The 20,721-nt window shown below is 39.2% G+C and overlaps 1 protein-coding gene across 1 annotated transcript; it reads left to right on the top strand.

Annotated features, from left to right (window-relative positions):
- Nucleotides 1–100: 100 nt before the first annotated feature.
- Nucleotides 101–15,619, top strand: HTATSF1 (HIV-1 Tat specific factor 1). The gene is made up of 9 exons (XM_074147461.1): nt 101–375; nt 4,604–4,808; nt 5,112–5,159; nt 6,324–6,478; nt 7,489–7,652; nt 9,261–9,360; nt 9,857–9,946; nt 10,444–10,581; nt 10,976–15,619. Exons 1-9 carry the CDS (start codon nt 208–210, stop codon nt 11,255–11,257), a joined length of 1,350 nt encoding a protein of 449 aa, XP_074003562.1. The 5' UTR covers nt 101–207; the 3' UTR covers nt 11,258–15,619.
- The last annotated feature ends 5,102 nt before the right edge of the window (nt 15,620–20,721 follow it).

Raw genomic sequence — 20,721 nt, 5'->3', positions numbered from 1 at the left:
GGCTCTGGGACGGTCACCGGCCGCGTGAGGCGGAGGAGGCCCGCGCGCGCGCGCCCGCCCGCCCGCCCGCCGCTCCCGGCTGCGCGCGCCCGCGCCCTCCGCCGAGAGGGGCGGGGCCAGCGGGCGCCTCAGGCGGCGGCGGAGGCGGAGGGTGCCTAGGCCCGGTGCGGGTGTCTCCGCTCCCCCCTCCCCGCCCAACGGGCCAGGATGAGCGGCGAGGACGGGAACGAGGAGTTCTACCGGCAGCTGCAACTCCAGCAGCAGTACGAGGCCGAGCCCGGCGGCGAGGGGGATGCCGACCCCTTCACCTACGTGGACCCGGCCGATGGAGCCGCCTACGAGTGGGACCGGGAGAAGAAGGCCTGGTTCCCCAAGGTGGGTGCGGGGGCCGCCGCGGCGCTCCCTGAGGGGCGGGCGGGCGGGCCCGGTGCCCCCTTCCCGGTGTGAAGAGCGGCCTCCTCGCCTGGCTGCGGCCCTCTGTGGCGGGGAGGCCGCTCCCTCCGCCCGCAGCTCTTTCCCAGCGGCGTGCCGAAGTTCCCCCCGAGGAGGGGTGAGAAATAAGAAGTTGATGTTGGGGCTCTTCAGCCCCGGGGTGTCTCGCTTGTCTGGATGCGGCCAAATAGCTGTGCAAAGTCCCTGTGGCACTGAAACACTGTTTTGCAGGCAGAACCACAGCAACTGGCGTTGGCTCCGTCTGTAACCCGACCGGCTGCTTTCTGCTCTTTTGTTGTGAGGAGCCGTGGGTTGGCTTTTCTCCTTGGCTGTCAGTGTGTAGAATTGCTCAGGCCTGGGATGAAGTCATGATTATATTTGTGGATCCTAACGGATCGGCACTGCTGTTGACATAGAATCATTATCACAGGAGATGTGGTGATCTTTGTCTTTCTGTTGGGAGTGAAGAAGTGAACTAGGCTGTTAAAAGGTCTAGATGAAAATGGAGCAGTATATCTGTCTTCTATTATCTGAAAATGATGCATGTATTAAAACGTCTTGTTTCCTCTTCTTAGGTCTTTGAAACTCACTTGAAAACTAAGTGTATTTGGCTTAGAGGCTTTCCACAGGATGAAAACATGCTACAGTTTTTAATTTTGTTTTGTTTTTTTAATTAAGTATTTGAAGTATAGGAAATGAACTTGCTATAACAACATGGTTCTTCATGGTGAGAAGGAACATAAATTTAATGTGCTGATCTATAGATAAGGCTCCAGGGAGACCTTATAACAGCCCCTTCCAGTGTCTGAAGGGGCCTACAGGAAAGCTGGGGAGGGACTTTTTACAGGGGCTTGTAGTGATAGGATGAGGAGGAATGGCTTCAAACTGGAAGAGGGGAGATTTCAGGATGAATTAGATCTCAGGAAGACATTTTTCACTCAGAGTGGTGAGACCCTGGCCCAGGTTGCCCAGAGAAGCTGTGGCTGCCCCATCCCTGGAGGGGTTCAAGGCCAGGCTGGATGGGGCTTTGAGCAACCTTTTCTGGTGGGAGGTGTCCCTGCCCATGGCAGGGGATGGGACTGGGTGGTCTTTAAAGTCCCTTCCAACCCAAACCATTTTATGATCTGCAAGGAAAAAGTAGTTCTGTTACTATATAACGATAAGTAAGGGCAACTACTTAATTTACAAACATTAAGACATTTTGTAGCATGTACTTCATAAAAGTAGTGTGCCTTCATAAGTTGTTTTTGTTTGTGGCTCTGAATTAATTAACAGTTCGGAGAATCTGAGTGAGAATGAAGCCTGTAGGGCCAAGTTTATATGTGTCTAAACCTAGTAAGGTGTCCATGTAACAGGTGGCTTACGGAGGGGTAAAAGCATGTGAAAAATCCAGACTCACGAAGTGGAGCAGTGGAGAGCTCAGTATCCCCAGCTCCCAGTGGAGTGCTATATCCAATAAGCACAGTAACTTTTAAAAGGGTTCTTTTTTTATTATTATTTCTTTTTATTTCTCTCTTCTTCTCAGGAACGTTGGTCTTTCCTAAATGCCTTACTTAAATCTTAAATTTCCATCTTGGAAAGGAGACAAAGTTAAGGGTTGGACAGATTATATAGGAAGAGCAAAGTTCATTAGTAGAAGTTGGTATAAAGAATCATTGTGGAGCTCTCTGTGTTATAGATGGGTCACTGAGTTAGATATCGTAGTATCTCAGGTTACTTCATTTTGCTGGTGATTATTCAACGAGTATTTTATCAAAATAGATTTAAGAGACCACGGGAGCCAGAAGTTGTTCCTCTACTCCATGAACACTAATAAAATTCCTTATCCCTGTTCTCTGACAAAAGATTAAAATATTCTGACTGGCCTAAGTAATCCTGATCTACAGCCCAGTGTTGCACTGCTACTCTGCTTTGGGAATAGAGCAGCTGCTGAACGTCTTCTAAAGCATATTTCCAAGTAGTGCAAAAAGTTGATGATATTAACTGTCAACATTCCTCAGAAAAAATTGGAAAAGTAAACTATTTAATAAAAGTGATTGCAACTTCATGTATTATTTAATTATTTTTCTTTCAATGGTACTATAGTGATGGATACCAACCTTTGACACAGTCCTTCACAGACATAGCAGAAAATTACATGTTGAATTTATCTGCCTTCCTTCATCACTTACTCTGAAAAACCAGACATTGGATGTCTTTGTAAGCCTGGGGTATCTGTTCTTCATTTGGTTAATCTATTCCTTTCCATTTCAGAGTGACCAGTAGTTAATTAGATGCTAGCGTGTCTTGTATGTAGTATTGTATTTCTTTTCCTATAAGCTTAATTGTCCCAAACTGTGCAACTGTGTGGGTATGGAGAGAGAACTGATCTCCTTCTGTGATGTTGTCCGCCAGAACTGCATTGAAGGCCCAAGTAAGAAATTCTGTGAGTGCTTGTTTTCCATGCAGGCATGGCATGACATAAGTACCAATAAAAGCCTTTATACTTGTATAAATTCCTTTATGCTTGCAAAAATGCATTTTAAAATTAAGTAGTCGTACTGGTATATATGATAGGATGGTGGCATATTATTGGAAAAAAAAATCTTTGCTATTGACTAGCAAAATTTGACAGTCCATGGTAGGTAATTTGCTAAGAATAAATTTAGCTTTACATGAGAGTGTGGTTCCACCTGAAGTCGAAAAATAATACTGCTGCAGGAAGGTGGCTAGTTGTCACAGGTTTAATCACTAATTTGTCAGTAGTTTCTCCAATGAAAATGAGTAATATTGTTCACCACAGAGTTTAAAAGCTTAATTCTCTGGATTTCACCAACTGTGATACTAAGGATTTGTTCAGATTGCTATTGTCAAATATAATGAATGTTATTAGAACACAGAGTATTCTTTTCTTCACTGAAGGTGGTTGCACTCTTCGACATTGTGTCATGTCTGTGAGAGCACCCACTTACATTCCTGATCAAGGTGTGTTGCAAATCTTGTTTAACATAAGAGCTATTTCATGCCAAACTTTTAAGTTCAATAGGGCTCCACAGCATCTTGTGTTATTCATGACAAGACTGTTGCTGTCAATTCGGCATTTTTGATTTGTCATAGTAAGAGCTTAGAGTTGAAGCATCAAGCTTCAAATCACTACAGAAGATATGAGATTGCGTTGGTAACAATGACACTACTGTCTGTCATGATATGAGATTGCGTTGGTAACAATGACACTACTGTCTGTCATGCCGCTCTCTTACAATAGCTTAATGACAGTAAGTTTTGTTCCCTTTTGAATACAGATGAAGCAAGTGCAGCTAAAGTGCAGTCAGGTAAAATTTTTGAAGGTTAAGGCTCAGCTTTGGGAATAAATAATTTCAGAGTGTAAGACTTCAGAAAGTACTTCATAGTGCAGTGATGCTAGCAAAATCAGCTATGATGTATGTTATAAATATGCAATAATATGCATATATAACATGTCTTTGCATGTTGTTGCTAGTGGCTAGTACTAAAATTTTCCTGGCTGGAAATATCAGGTGTAATTTGTAGAGTGTTTTTGGTTTGATCTCTGAAAGATAGACACTAACCAATATATATTTTATCCAAATATAGTCTCTCTAGAGAAAGAGCGAGGCAATTATTTATCTGTTAGTAGGATATAGAGTATATGGCTTTATAAACAGTGTGTTAAGATAAGCCTCTAAGTGCAATATTTACTGTCTGTCAACACAAACATCTGTCAGCTCTGAAAATGTTTCTATGAAAAGGCAGATGCCTACAAATGTCAGTCGTTCATCATCTGTGAATAAGTCGTTGGCTTACCTTCAGTGTCACTTTATCTCTTCAACGTGGTCAGGAGCGCTTGGTTTTTGTCCTTCAGGCAAATCCAACTGATGTTGAAAGCAGAAAGCTTTGCTTGAAAAAAGGCAGAACTTGTGAAATATTTGTTTAAAAACTTCATGTGCTGTATGGAACTAGAATGTTAGTCTAGTTCAGGTTATGCCTGCACTGATTGGTTTTATTTTGCACATGGCTTTACAAAGATGATTTAAAAATAGTTTTTAAATGCTGTTATTTTCTATGTTGCTGGATTAGAAAATGGCCATCATCAATGCACTAACATTAAAACACTTAGAAACCTAAATTTGTAGTTTGTTGAAATTTTGGATTAATTTTCGTAATTTCTTTTCAGATAACAGAAGATTTCCTGGCAACATACCACGCCAACTATGGCTTCCATGCAGATGATACAGACAGTTCATCTGCTTCTGGCACAGCGACTGAAAGTAAGCAACCAGTAGGTTCTAAGACATCAGGAACACAACCGTCAGCAAATGAGAAAGGACCAAAACAAACAGATCCAAAGCAAAAAGCAGAAAAACGGAAGCTTGAGCCAGGTAAGTGCCAAAGGGTTTCCCTCTGTGTAGGCTGCAACCTGTATGGTACTGAGTGGAACCTGACAACTGTTCAGTGTTACCGTGTACAGCAAAGATACAGGTTCTGAAAATTTCCAGAATGATTTTAGAATTGTTTGGTACTTCATAGGTATCTTCCTAAGTACATACACAAGGTGGAAAAAAGGCAAATTAAGGCGTGTTCAGAACTTTTCCTCTGGGCAAGAAAACTTAGAAATCTGATGGAATGTGAACGTTAGCATATGCTTAATATATTGCATAACTGAATTTAAAATCTATTTTTAGGATGGTTTCATGTTGAAGAAGACAGAAACACAAATGTTTATGTGACTGGTGAGTAGTAGCATTTATTTACCTGCTTTAAGCTCAGGATGGTAAAAGAGACTCGTATACGTCTCCCTGACTTCTAATATTACCTATTCGGTCTGCCACCTGCAAGCCACTTAATGTTTTGTTCCTGACTGCATAATGTCTTTGTGACCTTTAAATTGCAGATGTGGGAAAAGTAATATAGGGGACATACTCCATGCTTTTATCTCTTAAATGTGATATTCTGTGAGCTGTGTCAGCCAAGTCACTGATTTTTATTTTTTTTTTTAAGTAAGCTACAACCAAGGAAAAAAATCTTTGCGAACTCCTAAGGAGTATTCACTATGCATATCACTTAATGTTTTAATCTTTAATTTGTCTTTGAGGTTATAAATACATAAATTAAATTACTGGATGAGAAGGAAACAGTAAGAACCAAAAAAAAGCTAGAACTGAATGAACAAGTAACAGGGAAACTCTAATGAAACTACTTGTGTGTTTGTTATGGAATTTCTCTACCTGGTTTGGATGTTGGGGTGCTATCTTTAGGTGCATACACAAAGGTACATTTGGTGGTTCTAAGCAGTCACAGAAACGCACACACTTGAATTCTCAGAAATCTTCATCCAGGCCAGACTAGCATGAACAGTCCCATAATTTTCTCTCTCCGTTTTTGTTTTTTTCTTGTCCTCAATTCAAAGTTTAGACTTGGAAAACTCCATACGTTATCAGTTGCTTTTTCTGTCTAATTTGTGGGTGGAGAAAATAGTTGTCTGTTTATAGGCTAGGTGGGGTTTTTTTTGTCTCCCATCCCTAGAGGTGCGGGGGAACTTAAAGCTTGGGCAGGATAGTTACGTTTGTATACGCCATTGTGGCCACTGCAGTGTCGGTACCAAACATAACACTAAAGCTCTAGCTCCGCATATTAGGGAGCACAAAGATGTTGCTGTATGTTACACCTCTAAAAAAGTAAAAGGATTTTCAAAATACTGGTATGAAGTAATGTTTAAAAGGTAATATCAAAAATATTGGTCCCAAAGGCAGTGATGGTTTCTTTTTGTATATGTAAAATTTTGCCTTTACATTTGACACAGTTCATTTTAATAAACACTGTGGGATTTTTGTTCTAATGAGGTTCTAAAAGAAATCTGAACTTACTCAAGCATTCTGGTTTAATTTATATTGCAGGCTTACCTCCAGACATTACTAAAGATGAATTTGTACAAGTCATGTCAAAATGTGGTATCATTATGCGGGATCCTCAGACAGAAGAACACAAAATCAAGCTTTACAAAGATAAGGAAGGAAATCTTAAAGGTGATGGCCTCTGTTGCTATCTAAAGGTGAGTGGGGCACTGAAAATGCAGTTTTCCTTCCCATTGAAGGTACTTGTGGCCACTGAGTCAGAATCACATTCAGAAGATTCTTGAAATATCTAAAGTATAATGTAAAGCGGAGGTGTGATTTCTTGCAGAACTGCTGATTTATCTAGTTGTGCACCTCATTCGTTTCCTTTTATCCACCTGCACCCTCCCCCTAAAAATACCTGTAATACCTGCTGAACATGTCCCTATATGTTCCTGTCTTGGGTGCCAGTGATTATAGGGTGAAATTGGGGACCTCTTCACATTTTACTTAGAAAGTATGCCACTGTGTGGCCAAGAATACAAAAATAAAGAGACAGGAAGGAACATACTATAGTCCTGTATTTACAGCGTTTAGTTGGGAACTGGTGAGGTTCAGAGCTGTTCTTGCATTCCGTATATAAGTTTAGGCTGCAATACTATTTCCTTTGTGGGTCTCACTTGTGAAGCATTTGGAAAGACTACAAGTGCAGTCTGCTTTAATTCTGCAAGAAGCACCAGGCAGTACTAAATCAACTTCCTTGTAGTCTGTGCTAGTTTTGTAATTTTAGTAGTTAGGGCTGTTTAGTGCACAAGTATAAAGACAGTCTGTGGTCTAAAGGACTTTTAGGAAAACATTAAAAGTTACTTCAGAGCCTCAGAGTCTGCTGTTCTTGTAAAAGTGATACAAACTTGCTAGAAAAATCAGCCCCCTGACTTTTTTTTTATTTTCCCTTTTGAGTTCAGGGGCTTGCTTGACGATTGCAGATCGGTTTTTGTGACATATTGAATGAAATGTATGCAGTTGCTTTCGGGAGCATTAATCCACTGCGGTGAAGAAATACTGGGGTTTGAGAAAGAAAGCGTTGCCAACTCTGTGTCAAGAGACTTGACAATATGGTTTTCAGTGACAGCGAATTGATTCTCAGCACAAAATTCTTAATTAGATGTTACTGGAATTATTTGCGCCATGTGTTTTAAAGCTTGTGTTCTGTTTTATCTTTGAATAGAGGGAATCAGTTCAACTTGCGTTGAGACTTCTGGATGAAGCAGAAATTAGAGGCTATAAATTGCATGTTGAAGTTGCAAAGTTTCAACTGAAGGGGGAGTATGATGCAAGCAAAAAGAAGAAGAAATGTAAAGACTACAAGAAGAAGTTGTCTCAACAGCAGAAGTTTGTATTTTTTATTTCAGTAAAATATTGCTTGAATTCTAAGTGCTATTAGTAAAGCGCTGCTTTCAAATACAATGCTAGGAGTTATGCAAAAAATTGAAGTCTTCTCTGACAGTGAAATAGCTTAAATATCACGTATTTGGAGGGAAGGAACTTCTAAATGAAATGTTGACTTAATGAACTTCTTTGTGATTGACACATTAAAATAATACATAAGGTCCTTTCAGTTATAGAAGAAAATACTGCAACTCTGAGGACATAAAAGACTTTTTTTATTTCTCAGTATGTGGGTGTACAAGTCCTGTCACCATGTCTAGGCTTACTTTTTTTAAAATAATAACACTCTGGCTGTCCACATAGTGTCTGTACCATAGTTTATTTGCTGCAAAGGGTAAGAGGTGCTAACTTCTATAGCAGCAAATACTAAAATACCTCTGTAAATTCCCCCAAACCCCTCTCTCTCTCTGGTCTGAGATATGCTATTTTTTTAATTGCACCTGGATTCATTGCTTTTGTCACTTAAAAACTTTCTTCCTGCCTTTTGGAACCAAGAAGATGTGGATTAAAGAAGAAAAACCGTTTTAAGTATATAGAACTCTTAATATTTTAAGGAAAGCAGCATTCCACTAAACATTTTAAATAGTGATGTAAAAAAGCATTGTGCAAGAGTTAAAGGGAACAAAGTCTACTTGGCATCTTATCAATTAAAAATAAAAGCAGCTTGAAACGTGTCTGCCTCAGATACATGGTTAGTTCTTGCTATAAGTTGTCTCCAGGGTGGAGAGAGAGAGGTATGAAAATAATGAACTTGCGTTTGACAGCAGTTTGTGTGAATAAACTGACTTCAGTTGCTTTTCCTTTCGGAGTTGAAGAGCAGAATTTACCTGCTACTACCTTCATTGGAAATCCAAGTTTTCTTCAGCTGAAGTAGCAGATACAAGAAGGAACTTAACAAGATTTCTTTTTTTTTCCTCCCAAATATAAGATTTTGAGGTTCAGAAGTGTAAGTGAATGTGTATTTTTACTGTAATAGAATATGAAGTAGGGATTTCTACCAGAAGTCATAGAAGAGGTGCCCTCAGTTACATTGCTAGTTTGTGACAGTAGCTCTGTACGTTGTGGAACAAAATCCATCCTGCAGCAATGCCTGTGTGAGACTGAAGGCGTTCTTACCTCTTTGTTTAAATAAAAGCAGTTAAATTTTCCTAAAGGGAATGGTGGATCTCCTTTTTTTACAAAGTCAGGAAAAAATTGTGAAATACTGACATTTTTATCATACTTGGCAGCAACTGGTTCCTGTATCTGAGCTGATAATTAAGAAGGAAGTAAATTTTTTCAGTGTTTAAGAAAATGCTTTGATTCTTAATATTATTTATAGTCCCTCTATGAGCATTTTAGTACCTTGAAACCTCAGCTGCTTTGTAGAAGTGGTAAAACTGGATTGTGATTGCATTTCTTAGAAGAGTAACTTAACTCTTTGTGTCAAAATACATGTTTTGGTTGATATATTGCAAGAAATGCCAAATTAATGATTTTTTTTCAACAAATACTTGTAGAAACTGAAGAGAGCCGCAACAATATCTTCTTACTGTTGCTTCATTTCATTAGACAGCTGGATTGGAGGCCTGAGAAGAAAGACGGCGCAACTCGAATGCGACATGAACGCATCGTTATTATCAGGAATATGTTTCACCCAAAGGACTTTGAGGTAGGTAGGTGCAGTTGGCTACTGTAGATTGTGCTGTTATCATTAACATTGTCTGAGCTTTCTGCCGTAAGGATTCTAGCAAAATTGTGGGCAGATGAGAACAAAATTAAACTTACTGTTTGAGTAGGATTTTTTTTTTTCCTGTGCGAAGCATCTGTTTAAAATTCATTCATCTACTTCCAAAGAAAACAAGACAAAGTTACATATTTTTCAAATTGGCCTTTTTCACTGTGTTCCTTTTTGGGATAGAAAGAGGAGTAGGCAGTAACTTTTAGAATGGAGCAGCCAGCACAAAAGCCTTGTTAATAAGTAGAATTTATTAAGTTCAAATAAGGGCTGTCTGTCAGCTCCCAAGTGGCTTTGAAAGCGCAGCATAACAACACTTAATTTATGAACTTTTAATAGATTGGTAGATGTATTCCATCGGAGATTGAGCAAAAACAAAGCTGAGAAGAAAGTGCTTCTGTTTAATCTAATCTGTGTGATTGCGTTGCAGGAGGATCCCTTAGTGCTAAATGAGATCAGAGAAGATCTGCGGACGGAGTGTGAAAAGTTTGGTCAAGTAAAGAAGGTTCTCATATTTGATGTAGGTATTCTTTACAGGTTGTATTGGCAGAATTGACGTAATGTGCAAATAAGCAAAACATTTAGGATTCTTTAAATATGAGTAGAGCATTTATTTGGTTTTGTGTGTTTATTTTATGGAAACTTGACCTAATCTTCCACTATTTTAAAATTAGCTGGTTTGGGAATTAATTTATAAGCCCCTATCTACTTCAGCCTATGCGAAGGCAAACTCTAACTCTTCCCAATAACTTAGATACATATCACAAGTTTGAAAGTTTATAAACACATTTATTTATAGCTAAATGAGCTGAAACATTTGTTTTCTGTGTTCAAAAAGTCTGTTCCGTGTACCAGTAGAACAAAATCTGTAACCTTGCAAATTTAATTTTTCAAACCCGATTGTGTGTGATCGAGATGGAGCTATATCCTGATGGATTTTTGTAAGACAGTCTAAAAGATCGTGGAATAAATACGCTATTTAGAAAACTATTAAGCGAAAGTTGTCTCTCCTTACAGCGACACCCTGATGGCGTGGCTTCTGTGTCATTTAAAGAAGCAACAGAAGCTGATCTGTGCAAGCTAACTCTAAATGGAAGGTGGTTTGGTGGCCGCCAGCTCAGTGCTGAAACGTGGGATGGAGTAACCGATTATCAGGTAGCCTTTCATGGTCCTATTTCATCAAATGTTTCTTCCAAACTGAAAATCTGTTTTAATTTGAGAAATGCATGGTCTTCCCAACCCCTTCCCACCCCCGGCCCATCTTGCTTCTTGTCAAAAACTGCAAGGATGTCTCAAAAAAAGATAATCATCCTTATTTATTCAATTTAGCAAAAATGTAAAGGACCTGCTTGATGTTAAAAATTGTGTGTTGGAGTTGTCAACTTACAGGATTAGTCACTGGATGTACAGATCATTAGTCCACTCTCAACAGAGCCTACTGAAGTCTTGAGATATTACTGCAATATAAATGTTTATATGGTTTTATCTGTGTAAATATTCATTTTTACAAGTATGACTGTAATGATGTGTATAAATGTATCTTTAATAGGTGGAGGAGACTGCAAGAGAAAGGGAAGAAAGGCTCAAGGTGTGGGGATCATTTCTAGAGGATCCTGATGCAAAGGAGCAGCAACCAACATCTGATTCGGATGCCGCAACAAGTAGTGTTAAACTGCCTGAAGGCAGACAACCTGCAAACGTTAATGACACGTCTAAGGATGTAAATGATGAAGCTCATAAGAGGGAGAATAATGGTGAGGGTGTTAATGAAGATGGTGCTCCATCTACAGACAGCAGCCTTGCAGGCAGCGATGGTGAAGCAGATACATAACATCTTTGATGCTTTATGAAAGCATGGGTTTTAGGGTGATGTTTGAGTTTATCCCTTTCTTCAGGGTGACTGCAGACAATGTTCATATGAATATATGCATATTAGAATGTCATCAACTGTGTGCTTTGAAGTTTTCATTAAAAGCAGTATTTAATGAGAATCTAAAAGTTCGTATTAATTGGCTGTTCAGATAAAGTAACTCAAGTTGCCAAGAATGCAGTAAAACCCATCAGGCTTCTTTTGTTCTAACTCCGTGTGTCAGTGTTTCATTATGTAAGTGTGAAATACGTTCCAACTCTTAAGTTTCTGTAACTATGCGTAACTTAAATAATGCAAAACTATTACTAGATTTGTGGATTTCCCTGTTAATTTTCCTGTACCCTTTCGAACTTGGTATCTCATCCTTAAAAATGATTCTTGTCCTGAGTACTTTGAGTCATCTTATGGAACAGATGCTGTGATGCATAAAGGGTGAAGGCGTTGGATATGTTGCTGTGCATTAAGTGGCAAATGAGAAGAGCAGTATCAAGTCACAAACTTGAAGGAAGTGGAAAACAAACAAGGCTGCCGTAGCCAAGATAAGGCAAACCGAGTGAAGGTAGATTATTTAAATCACAGCATTCAGTAAATTATTCTTTTCTTCCCCTGGTTAGATCTTCTCTTGAGGCTTAGATCTTCTGTTGAGGCTGGAATTATGTCAAGGAGACTAGAAATGCATGAGCACACACATTCTGGGCCATAGTGAATTAAGACTGATCTTAAACTCTCGTGGTCTGTATGCGCTAGGTATGCAAATGCTTTTGATTGATGTGTTTGCTTTGTTTAGTTATAGCTTTAATATTAGCATAAACATTTTTGTTTAACTTTGTTAGATGATGAGCCTGAGTTCTCTTCAACATTTTAGTTTAGCCTTACGTGCTCTTTGAAGTGGAGGATCTCCCATATTTCATGAAATTTCAAGGCTTTTGGCAACTTGAACTACAATTTGTTGTGTAAAAGTTAGAATACTTGAAAATACGCTTTCAAATAATATTCTTTTATATGGAAAAAAGCAAATGCTAACCCTTAGAAGTATTTCCAAAAGCAAGGATTGAGAAGACATTCTAATTTTAGATATCTTAATAAGTGGCAGGCTTTCAAAAATAACTTTAGGGGAGCTGTTTTGGGCATAGTCATTCCTCATTTTGAATCCCATTATTTTGATACCTAAGGATTGAAGAATACAGACTTAGGCACTTAGCAAGAAGAATACAGACTTAGACACTAAGCAATTAAAATATTGGTGCTAAATTCATAGCACGCTGTTCATGGGGGTGGTTACTAATGCACGTTTGTAAGGAGGATCTTTTGAATTTTTTAAATTCATACTGGATCGCAAGAAACCATAAATGCTAATTCTTGCATTTCCATCCTGAAGTATTCGGAATACTCCGAATCGGTATTTTCAAACTTTGTGCTCTGAGATTACCATCTATTTTTTTTCCAGAAGTCTGTATGGTCCTCTAAACTTGTTTAAGGCTTTTTTTAATATGTAATCGATACATATGGGTAGCTAACACCAACCAGAGCATCTGAGTTAACACTTGCCCCTGTGGTTAAAAATTATGTCTTTTTGTGACAAAATATTGGGTCTTAAAACAGAGGTGATATTTGAATTCCAGGTTTAAAAGTCTGGGGGGCTCATTGTAAGCTGGCATGACAAATTTCCAATTTTGAGTTGCGTTATAACAAGAGCCGTATTGCCAGCTAAGAAGGACCATTTTCTCATCTTTGCAAGTGTGCAAATTGTCCGTTTTGGAAAAAAAGGTGTTGAGGGAATCTGAAATGCTGCCTGGTGCATCGCTGCACGTAGTGGAATATTCAGATCGCATCTCGAGGTTGTGTTGATTCTGCCTTCATTAGTTTTATTGGTAATAAGCACCACAGACCTATGAAGAGTGTCATTTAGTGGTGTGGGTGTTGCTTTCATTGCTCCTTTTCTTCCAGCTTCTAGGCTCCAGGCTTTAGATCTGTTAGACTGTTGTGTTTTGTTAGCTTTTTCTTTTTTTTTTTTTTTTTTTTTTTAAGAGATCCTAGTCCTATAACACTCTACGCAGTTAAATCACCTGTTTTACAGTGGAATTGCAAGGATATAGGGAAACTGTTGACAAATGTATAAATATTGTACAGTTCTATGAAGCCTTATCATGGTATCAGATATAAAAAAATAAGGTTAGTGTTAGTGTTTGAAAAACGACTTTGAAAAATAAAGAATCATTCTATGTGCAGTAACCTTCCTCTCTCCAATTGATGTACGAATTTGATTGGCTTGCTTCAAAAGTCAAATGTGATACTAATCTTTTCACCTTTTTCCTCTCGACTTCACAGTGAAGTAGAGCACCGACAGAGACTGAGACCAAACACTTTTCTGGCTTTCCTATTAACTAGGATTCTTAAGAAAATAAAAGCTGTTTTTTCCATGCAAATATGTTGTTCTGAAGTGTGGCATTACACTCAAACTGATATTTTCCTTTTGTCTACCTCTGTTATTCCCCAGTAAAATGTAAAAATATATTTTTATAAACTATTCATTGAGTTGTTGAGACATTTAATAGTCTATGGAGAGGTTAATGCAGCTGTAACTTTCTTTTCAGCAGATTTTCATTGAGACTGAATTCTTTTGATGTTTTCCTTTTTTAAATGATGCAAATTTTTATAAATTAATCTGGACATAAATTAAAATTTTCCACAAAAGTTAAAATTACTATTTTGAAGTATGATGATGAAATTCTTGTACTATAAAGCAGTAATGTTTAATACCAAATTTTAACAAATTGGAAGCTGATTTTTAAACTTACATTTTTTCCTGACTGAGCAGCATCGTAAATAGGTAAGAAGACCCCGCTGCAATTTTGACTATATTTGTTGTCTAATTAAAAGTGCTTTCTGATGACTTGTCTCGCTCATTAGAAGTGACAAAATCAAAACTTCTGCTCAGTTTCTACTTTTTCTTAGGTTCCATTCCAGCATTCCAGTACCGCATGTTCCTTCGTCCCCAGGCTTTTGGTGAGAGGTTCATTTTAAGAAAAGCTGTCTCCTTCCCTCCGTATATTATGAAAACAACAACTAGCAGCAGGTTGAAACAATGGGTGGATAATCATCGTTGCTCAGTTTTGAACTAGAGAAATAGCTGTTTCTGCTAATTCGCAGAGTGTAACAAAACAGATGTGAAGCCACTTAAATACAACAGCAGGGAAAGAGTATTAACTTAACTGGTACTTCAGCATAATTTGGCATAGGTAATCACTTTCTTAACCGTGCAATACAAAATCAGTTGCTTGGCTTCGAGATATATTGGTAGTTTACTCTACAATCAGACGCTTTTTAGTGCTTTGCTGTTAGGGAGTTGTAGGGAGTTAGGAGCGTTCATCAGAGATGCCACGGTTTGAGGAGCATGGCTAAGGTAGACATCTGGAGACAAAAAGCCCCAAAAGAAAAGGCCCATAAGTTGTAGCAGGTTCTCGAACGTTCATATACAGCTGTAAAGAGAGAGTTAGTTTCATTTTGCATCAAAATGTTTATCTGTTTCTCCTGCTGACTTTTTTTAATTACTTTTTTTAATTGAATTTCAGTCCCTGGTACAACTTAACATTTTGTATAAGGATTGCAATTCACTTAAAATCATTAGTATGTTAAATGCAGTGCATTTTGGCTAAAACATGTCCTAGACATTATTCCGTTAAGGTTAATCAATTTACAATTACTTAACTTAATTCGCTTAAGAAAACTTAAAGGTATTGGATGCTTCATGGAAACCCAACCTTGCCTTTAAATTTTCCAGTAAAATCAGTATCCATACCCTGAATTCTTCAACTGTATAACCTAACCAAATTCTTTAAAACAAACAAATCGGATTTAAAATTTTTCTTTTTATTTCTGAATTTGAGGAAACATACTGCAGTATGATAAATGAATTATGTAAATTGTGTACTTGTGTTGATTTCACTTGTGTGTATTTTAGTGCTCATTATACAAGGCTTGAAGTCTTACTGTCAGGATACTCTGAAAGTTCTGTAAAATATTTATAGAATTATGAAATCTTTTGCAGCAAATTGTTTTTTTGCTCATTCTGTAATATGAAAGTATATTGTTAGATTAAACTTTTCAATAAGTTGACTTGGAATTTTTCTGCCAGGTTATTTTCTTTCGATAAGATAAATTGATCATTTATGCTTTACAAAACCAACATTTTTTTTTAAAAAAAAATCATATTTGAATAATATCTAGACCTGTGACAGCATCTGGGAATCCCTTGATTTGTCTTCAATTTTGTTTCTTAAAGGGGTTGTGTTTTATACTACCTTTTTAATAAACAAACTCGTGAACAAAACAAGTCTTTTCTGATTAGTTTTGAGATAATGTATTTGTCTTACCTTTTTTCCCCCAGTAAAAGACACCGTAGCGTTTGCTGCCCAGTGACTTCAGTTTATAAAGCCTGTGTGTTAACAAGCCTGAGCTTTCCAGCTGGAGTCCCTGTGTCCGTGTTGCTGGAACTGTAAGTGTTCCCAGTGGGACATGGTATTTGCTCCCTCTTGGGGCTTTGTCTTGGACTTGGTTTTGGCTTGTGTTAATGGGCCCTGCGTGAAGATAAAAGGGGCAGGAGGAGTGACTGCAGACACTGTAGTTACAGCTGAGATTACGTGGTGGGGGGGAGGGTTGTGTCTTAAGGACAAGGAGAATTTCAATTTTTATTCTCAGAAATGAAGATTTTTATTTTTTTTCAATTTCTATACTACAAAGGGGCAGGGCTGATAATGCCATTTTAACCCAGTGTTTCTTTGAGGTGTTCACTTTGAGGTGTTCAGCTTTAAACTGATACCAACTACAACTTTACTAGTGCTTTAACTGCCCAACCTAAGAGGAAATTCTTGAATGAGGTCTTGAAAAGCCTTGGCGGAAGAAATCTGCTGTATGAAAGAGTTTTCAAAAAGGCTGTCGGAGAAGGAATGATTGAGGTGTTGAGGGCACTGGCCCTGCTGATAGACTGGAATCCAGTCTGTCTCGCCATGAAACTGTGTTTATGCAGAAAGTTTGTCAATAAAAGACTAAGCACCTTCCTGGCAAATCTTACAGCCTGGTGGTTAAGTTGTTCTGGGAGATGGCAAGAGGGTGGATTCGTACGTCTTTAGGCAGAGAGAACTGGATTGTGCTCTCCTACTTTCTGGGTGAGTAAACAAACTCTTAAGCTACTGCAATAAAAGACATAATGTCACCAGTTTGGTGACTCTAGTTCCCCGGTGTATTTTTCCAACTGGTGAATGTGACCCTGATTCAGCATTTCTGGAACGGCTACAATTTGGTAATTTTGGTTGACTTACAACAAGAGAACCCCAAAGTACCTGTTCCTTGTTACAGCCCTTACAGAACAAGAAGGATATATTTATTTTCTGAAGATTTCTGTAGGCATTTAAATAGATCCAGCAAAGAAGAGAGAGGAAAATCGGTTATCCAGGCTATCTGGGCTGGAGACGGGTGATCTTTTCCTTTTGGTAGATGTTTGCAGTTACCCACTTAGTGCTGAAACTGCTATAACCTGGGGTAGGGACGTCCTTTGTGATCCTGGCCGAGTTTGGTTTTCTGCCATAACTTGTTTATCATCTTCCTCTAAACTCTTCCGAAGTCCAGACGCTGTCGTCTTTGTTGTGTACGTATCGTCATTTATAAAAAAAAAACAAAACAAAACCAACCCAAACCCTACTTACAATCTTATTTTCCTCATTCCTGAAACCTCCCAACCCGGTTGACTTGTTGGAGTGCATTTCATGCATTCTTAGCAGATGGGCTGAAGGGAACGCCTAGTTCACCGGCAGCCAGAGGCTAGAAAGCAGGGAGGGAGTTCATGAACGCTGCTTGTCCTCTCCTGCAGTCGCTGCAGAGCGCACAGGGAGGAGGGGGGAAGGATCCCGAGCTGCTGGACACAGCATGACCGCAGAGGATCTTACCGGTGTGACACCGCTCGTGACAGTGAGTTAAGGTAGGAGAATTCCGTGGTAATTTCAACCTTTGCTCACTGCCTTGCTGAAATCTTCCCTGATTTGAAAGATACTTGTTGAAGGAGAACGCCTGCTTGTTAAGTCATTGCCTAATACCTGGGAAGTGGAAAATTTTTAATTTTATTTATTTATATTTCCTTTACTTGGGCTGCATGAAATAAGAGAACAGAGAGTTCCCTGCCTGATGCTACAGTGATGGGAAATTAATACTACTAGCAAGGGTGGGGAATGTGAAAAATGTTGTAAAGTATTGTCTCTTGTGGTGAGCTGTCACCAACAGCGTCTCCTACGCCTGCGTTGACCACGCATCCGTCCTTGTCCACCTGAAGGACAAATCACTTACTTGCACTATTTTGCCATAATTAACCCGTTGTGAGAGTGGTGTGAGGCGAGCTGAGTCCTTTTCATCCCGAGCTCCACTTCTACTATATTTTGACAAGAGTTTGTGGCAGACACAAATCGGGAGGATTTCTGCCTTTTTTTTGCAGACTTCTTGCTGGAAGATGGAAGAATGGGAAGTTCAGGTAATGAAGACCACAGTGCTCCAAAATTTAAGTCCTGGCTCTTGGGACATCAGATTCCTCACGTGCATAAGATCACGGAGAGGACTGAGATGTAACCTGGTTATCTCCAACCTTCTTATGACTACTTGTTGGAAAGCACAAGAGATTTTTAAGGGAAATGAGAAAAAATAGATAAATGACCATTCTTTGTTTAAAATAACATTATTTTTCTAGCATCGTAACTACTGTGGTCACAATTCACACAAGCATAACAGACCAATAAAGGGTGCTAAAGGAGCTTACAATTAACATCACGAGCAAGTTAAGCGTGTTAATAAAGCGGTACAAAGATGCGGTGGCTGGCTTGCTCTGGGCGAGGAACAGGAAAAATAGACCTCTGGGCCAGAGCTAATGCTTTTTAAATAATATGTTGAATGTGTGGTGGTGGAGCAGTGTAGGAAGAGCTGGTTTGCTGCTTGCTGTCAAGATGGCCTGATGAAGTCCTTTCTCAGGCCATATGGTCGCTGAGAAAGCCAAGCTTTCACTGCCTGGTTGGAATCTTCATGGCAAGCATTGGCCTCCAGCTGAGCAACCAGAACATTTCTTAACCTAAACAGTGGGTTGCTTTCTGAAACAAGAGTGGGGAAAAAGAGTTCTTTTAGTTGTTTGACTGGGATCTGCTCATTCCTGCTCCCCTCGTCTGCCTTGGGAAGGTGCCTGTAAAGTGGGAAGAAGGATTTTTGGTTTAAGTTTCTGTGTTTGGGAAAGTTTGGTCAGTTTTAAAGTTCTAAAAGACGATATTCTGAATCCAGTGACTGTTACAGAGCATCCCATTGCATTTCCTAACTGGTCACTCTACACGTACCATCCCCACCACTGTGTTCAGGTGGACCAAAGCTTGGAGCTGGGGAAAGGATGCAAGGAGGACAAAGCAATAGAAATCCCAAGATGAGGAACCTCTTGAGTTTGAACATACATTGGTAGTTGATGACAGGGGAGTAGGGCTAGCTGAAGAAGGGGTCATGAAGAGCTGAACAGAGAACTAGGTAGAGCCAATAAACAAAACTAGACATAGAAGCAGATGATAAACATAGACAAGAAGTTTATAGATGACAGTTTAGGATTAAGAAGGGAGATGGATTATGGATTGATGGCCTTAATCCTCATATTTCTTAATGTCTGAATACTTTGCAGCCTGAACAGTCTTTTCATGTGTAAGAAACAGGGACCATTTGGAGGCAGCCTTTGCAGATGCTTCAGAATACCCTTCGAGACACCAGATGAGTGCAATGTTTATTGGGAAGCTTCTGAGGATTGGGGTGTTTATGATTAGAAAAGAAACCAGATAAACGTATTGGAATAGGTTAAGCAACACTGTGTATTGCAGAGTTAGTTGGATGGAAACACAAATCTAATGATTCATTAGGTTTTGCATGATACAACTGGCCATTGGCCGAAGGCTTCCCCCATCTCTGAAAAATAACAACCGCCTTTTCTCTACCAAGGTAAATCAATTATGTTACGCGGTGTGGTGAGCTGACTGTGAGACTGGAAAACTGAATAGAGCCAGCAGGCCCTTCTCACTGCATTCACAGCCTGAGCATTGCTAAATATGATTTTGATTACAGCGGAACATGTGAGCTCTGGCTGTAAAACCAGCTCCCCTGCGGCCAGAAACGGCACAAATGCATAAAAAACAACACTTCTCCAGGGCAAGCAGTGACGTTCCTTGTCCTACTCTTACCATATCTGGCAGCAGGGATTTTTAAGAAGAACAAAAAGGAGTCTGACAGTCTTCTGTTGACTTCCTGCAAACTATTTTAGAGTAATTCCTGCCTTAAATCCGTAACTTCTGGTTGAGCTACAGTGTGTGGTTTAGCAGTCTTGCTACCAAAATTTTAAGCAACTGGCAGGCTCGCCACGTTCCTAGGTAAGTCGTTTCAAACAAAGAAGTTTTTTTTGTTTGGTGGGTGGGGTTTTTTATCTGAATTTGCTAGAATTTGTATTTCAAATAACGTAATCTGAGTGTCTTTTTCTAACAGGTGAAGCAACTAATCACTCTCAGAAGACTTTTCCTTGTGGAGGTCTGTGCTGACAGTGACTGAGGTACTTCGAATTTCACATTATCTAATGTCATTATTATTTTAAGTTCCAGTGAGATTTTTTTTTTTTTCCTCCTTTAATTTTTTTTCCACTCTGTCAATGTGTTTTTTGAACAATGCAAAAACCGGAATTGGATAAAGCCTTTTGATAAATTCACCCTGAACTTCATCCAGGGCTAATGCCACCTCTGAATCATTTATCCAAGTGCTTCAGTTCTTTTAGCACAGTTCCATCCTTGGGGCATGTTTGCACAGTGCTGGGTCCTAAGCCCAGGATTATACAGATGGATGAGGGCAGAATGAGAAATGACAGCTAGGAAATAGATGTGCCCATTTTATTTTTCAATAGACCCAATGCTACGGCATTGACAGGCAATTCATATAAGGTTGGTATCCATCAGAGCCTCTTTGAGCCATTCACTACTTTAAAGATGCAATACCCCTTGCTAATGTTGCATATTGTACAGTTATATCAAACATTGTTCACCAGCAAAAGATACTGCTGTGAAGGAGTTAAAGATAAATAGGACTCAATTTGTCTGATTGGGAGAAATGGATTCCCATCACAATTCTGAAAAATGTAATGCATGTTTATTGGGAGGTTTTTGAGAAAGTATTTCATATTGGAAGTACCTATTAAGGAAATCTGTAAGGAAAAGGTGCATGGAAGCAGCAGAAATCCATATAAAGAATCTCATCTTAGCAGTTCTTCTGGCTGTACCATTTTCAGGCGGAAGATGGGCTCACCACTGACTGTGCACGTTAAGTGAAATAGGATTTCTTTGACCAGTCTGTCTTTTTTTGGCAGGGGCTGTTGGTTATTGAAA

Source organism: Numenius arquata, chromosome 5 (assembly GCF_964106895.1).
Source record: "Numenius arquata chromosome 5, bNumArq3.hap1.1, whole genome shotgun sequence".
Lineage (NCBI taxonomy): Eukaryota > Metazoa > Chordata > Aves > Charadriiformes > Scolopacidae > Numenius > Numenius arquata.
The sequence above is the reverse complement of the archived record's forward strand: the minus strand, read 5'-3'. Positions and strand labels throughout refer to the sequence as shown.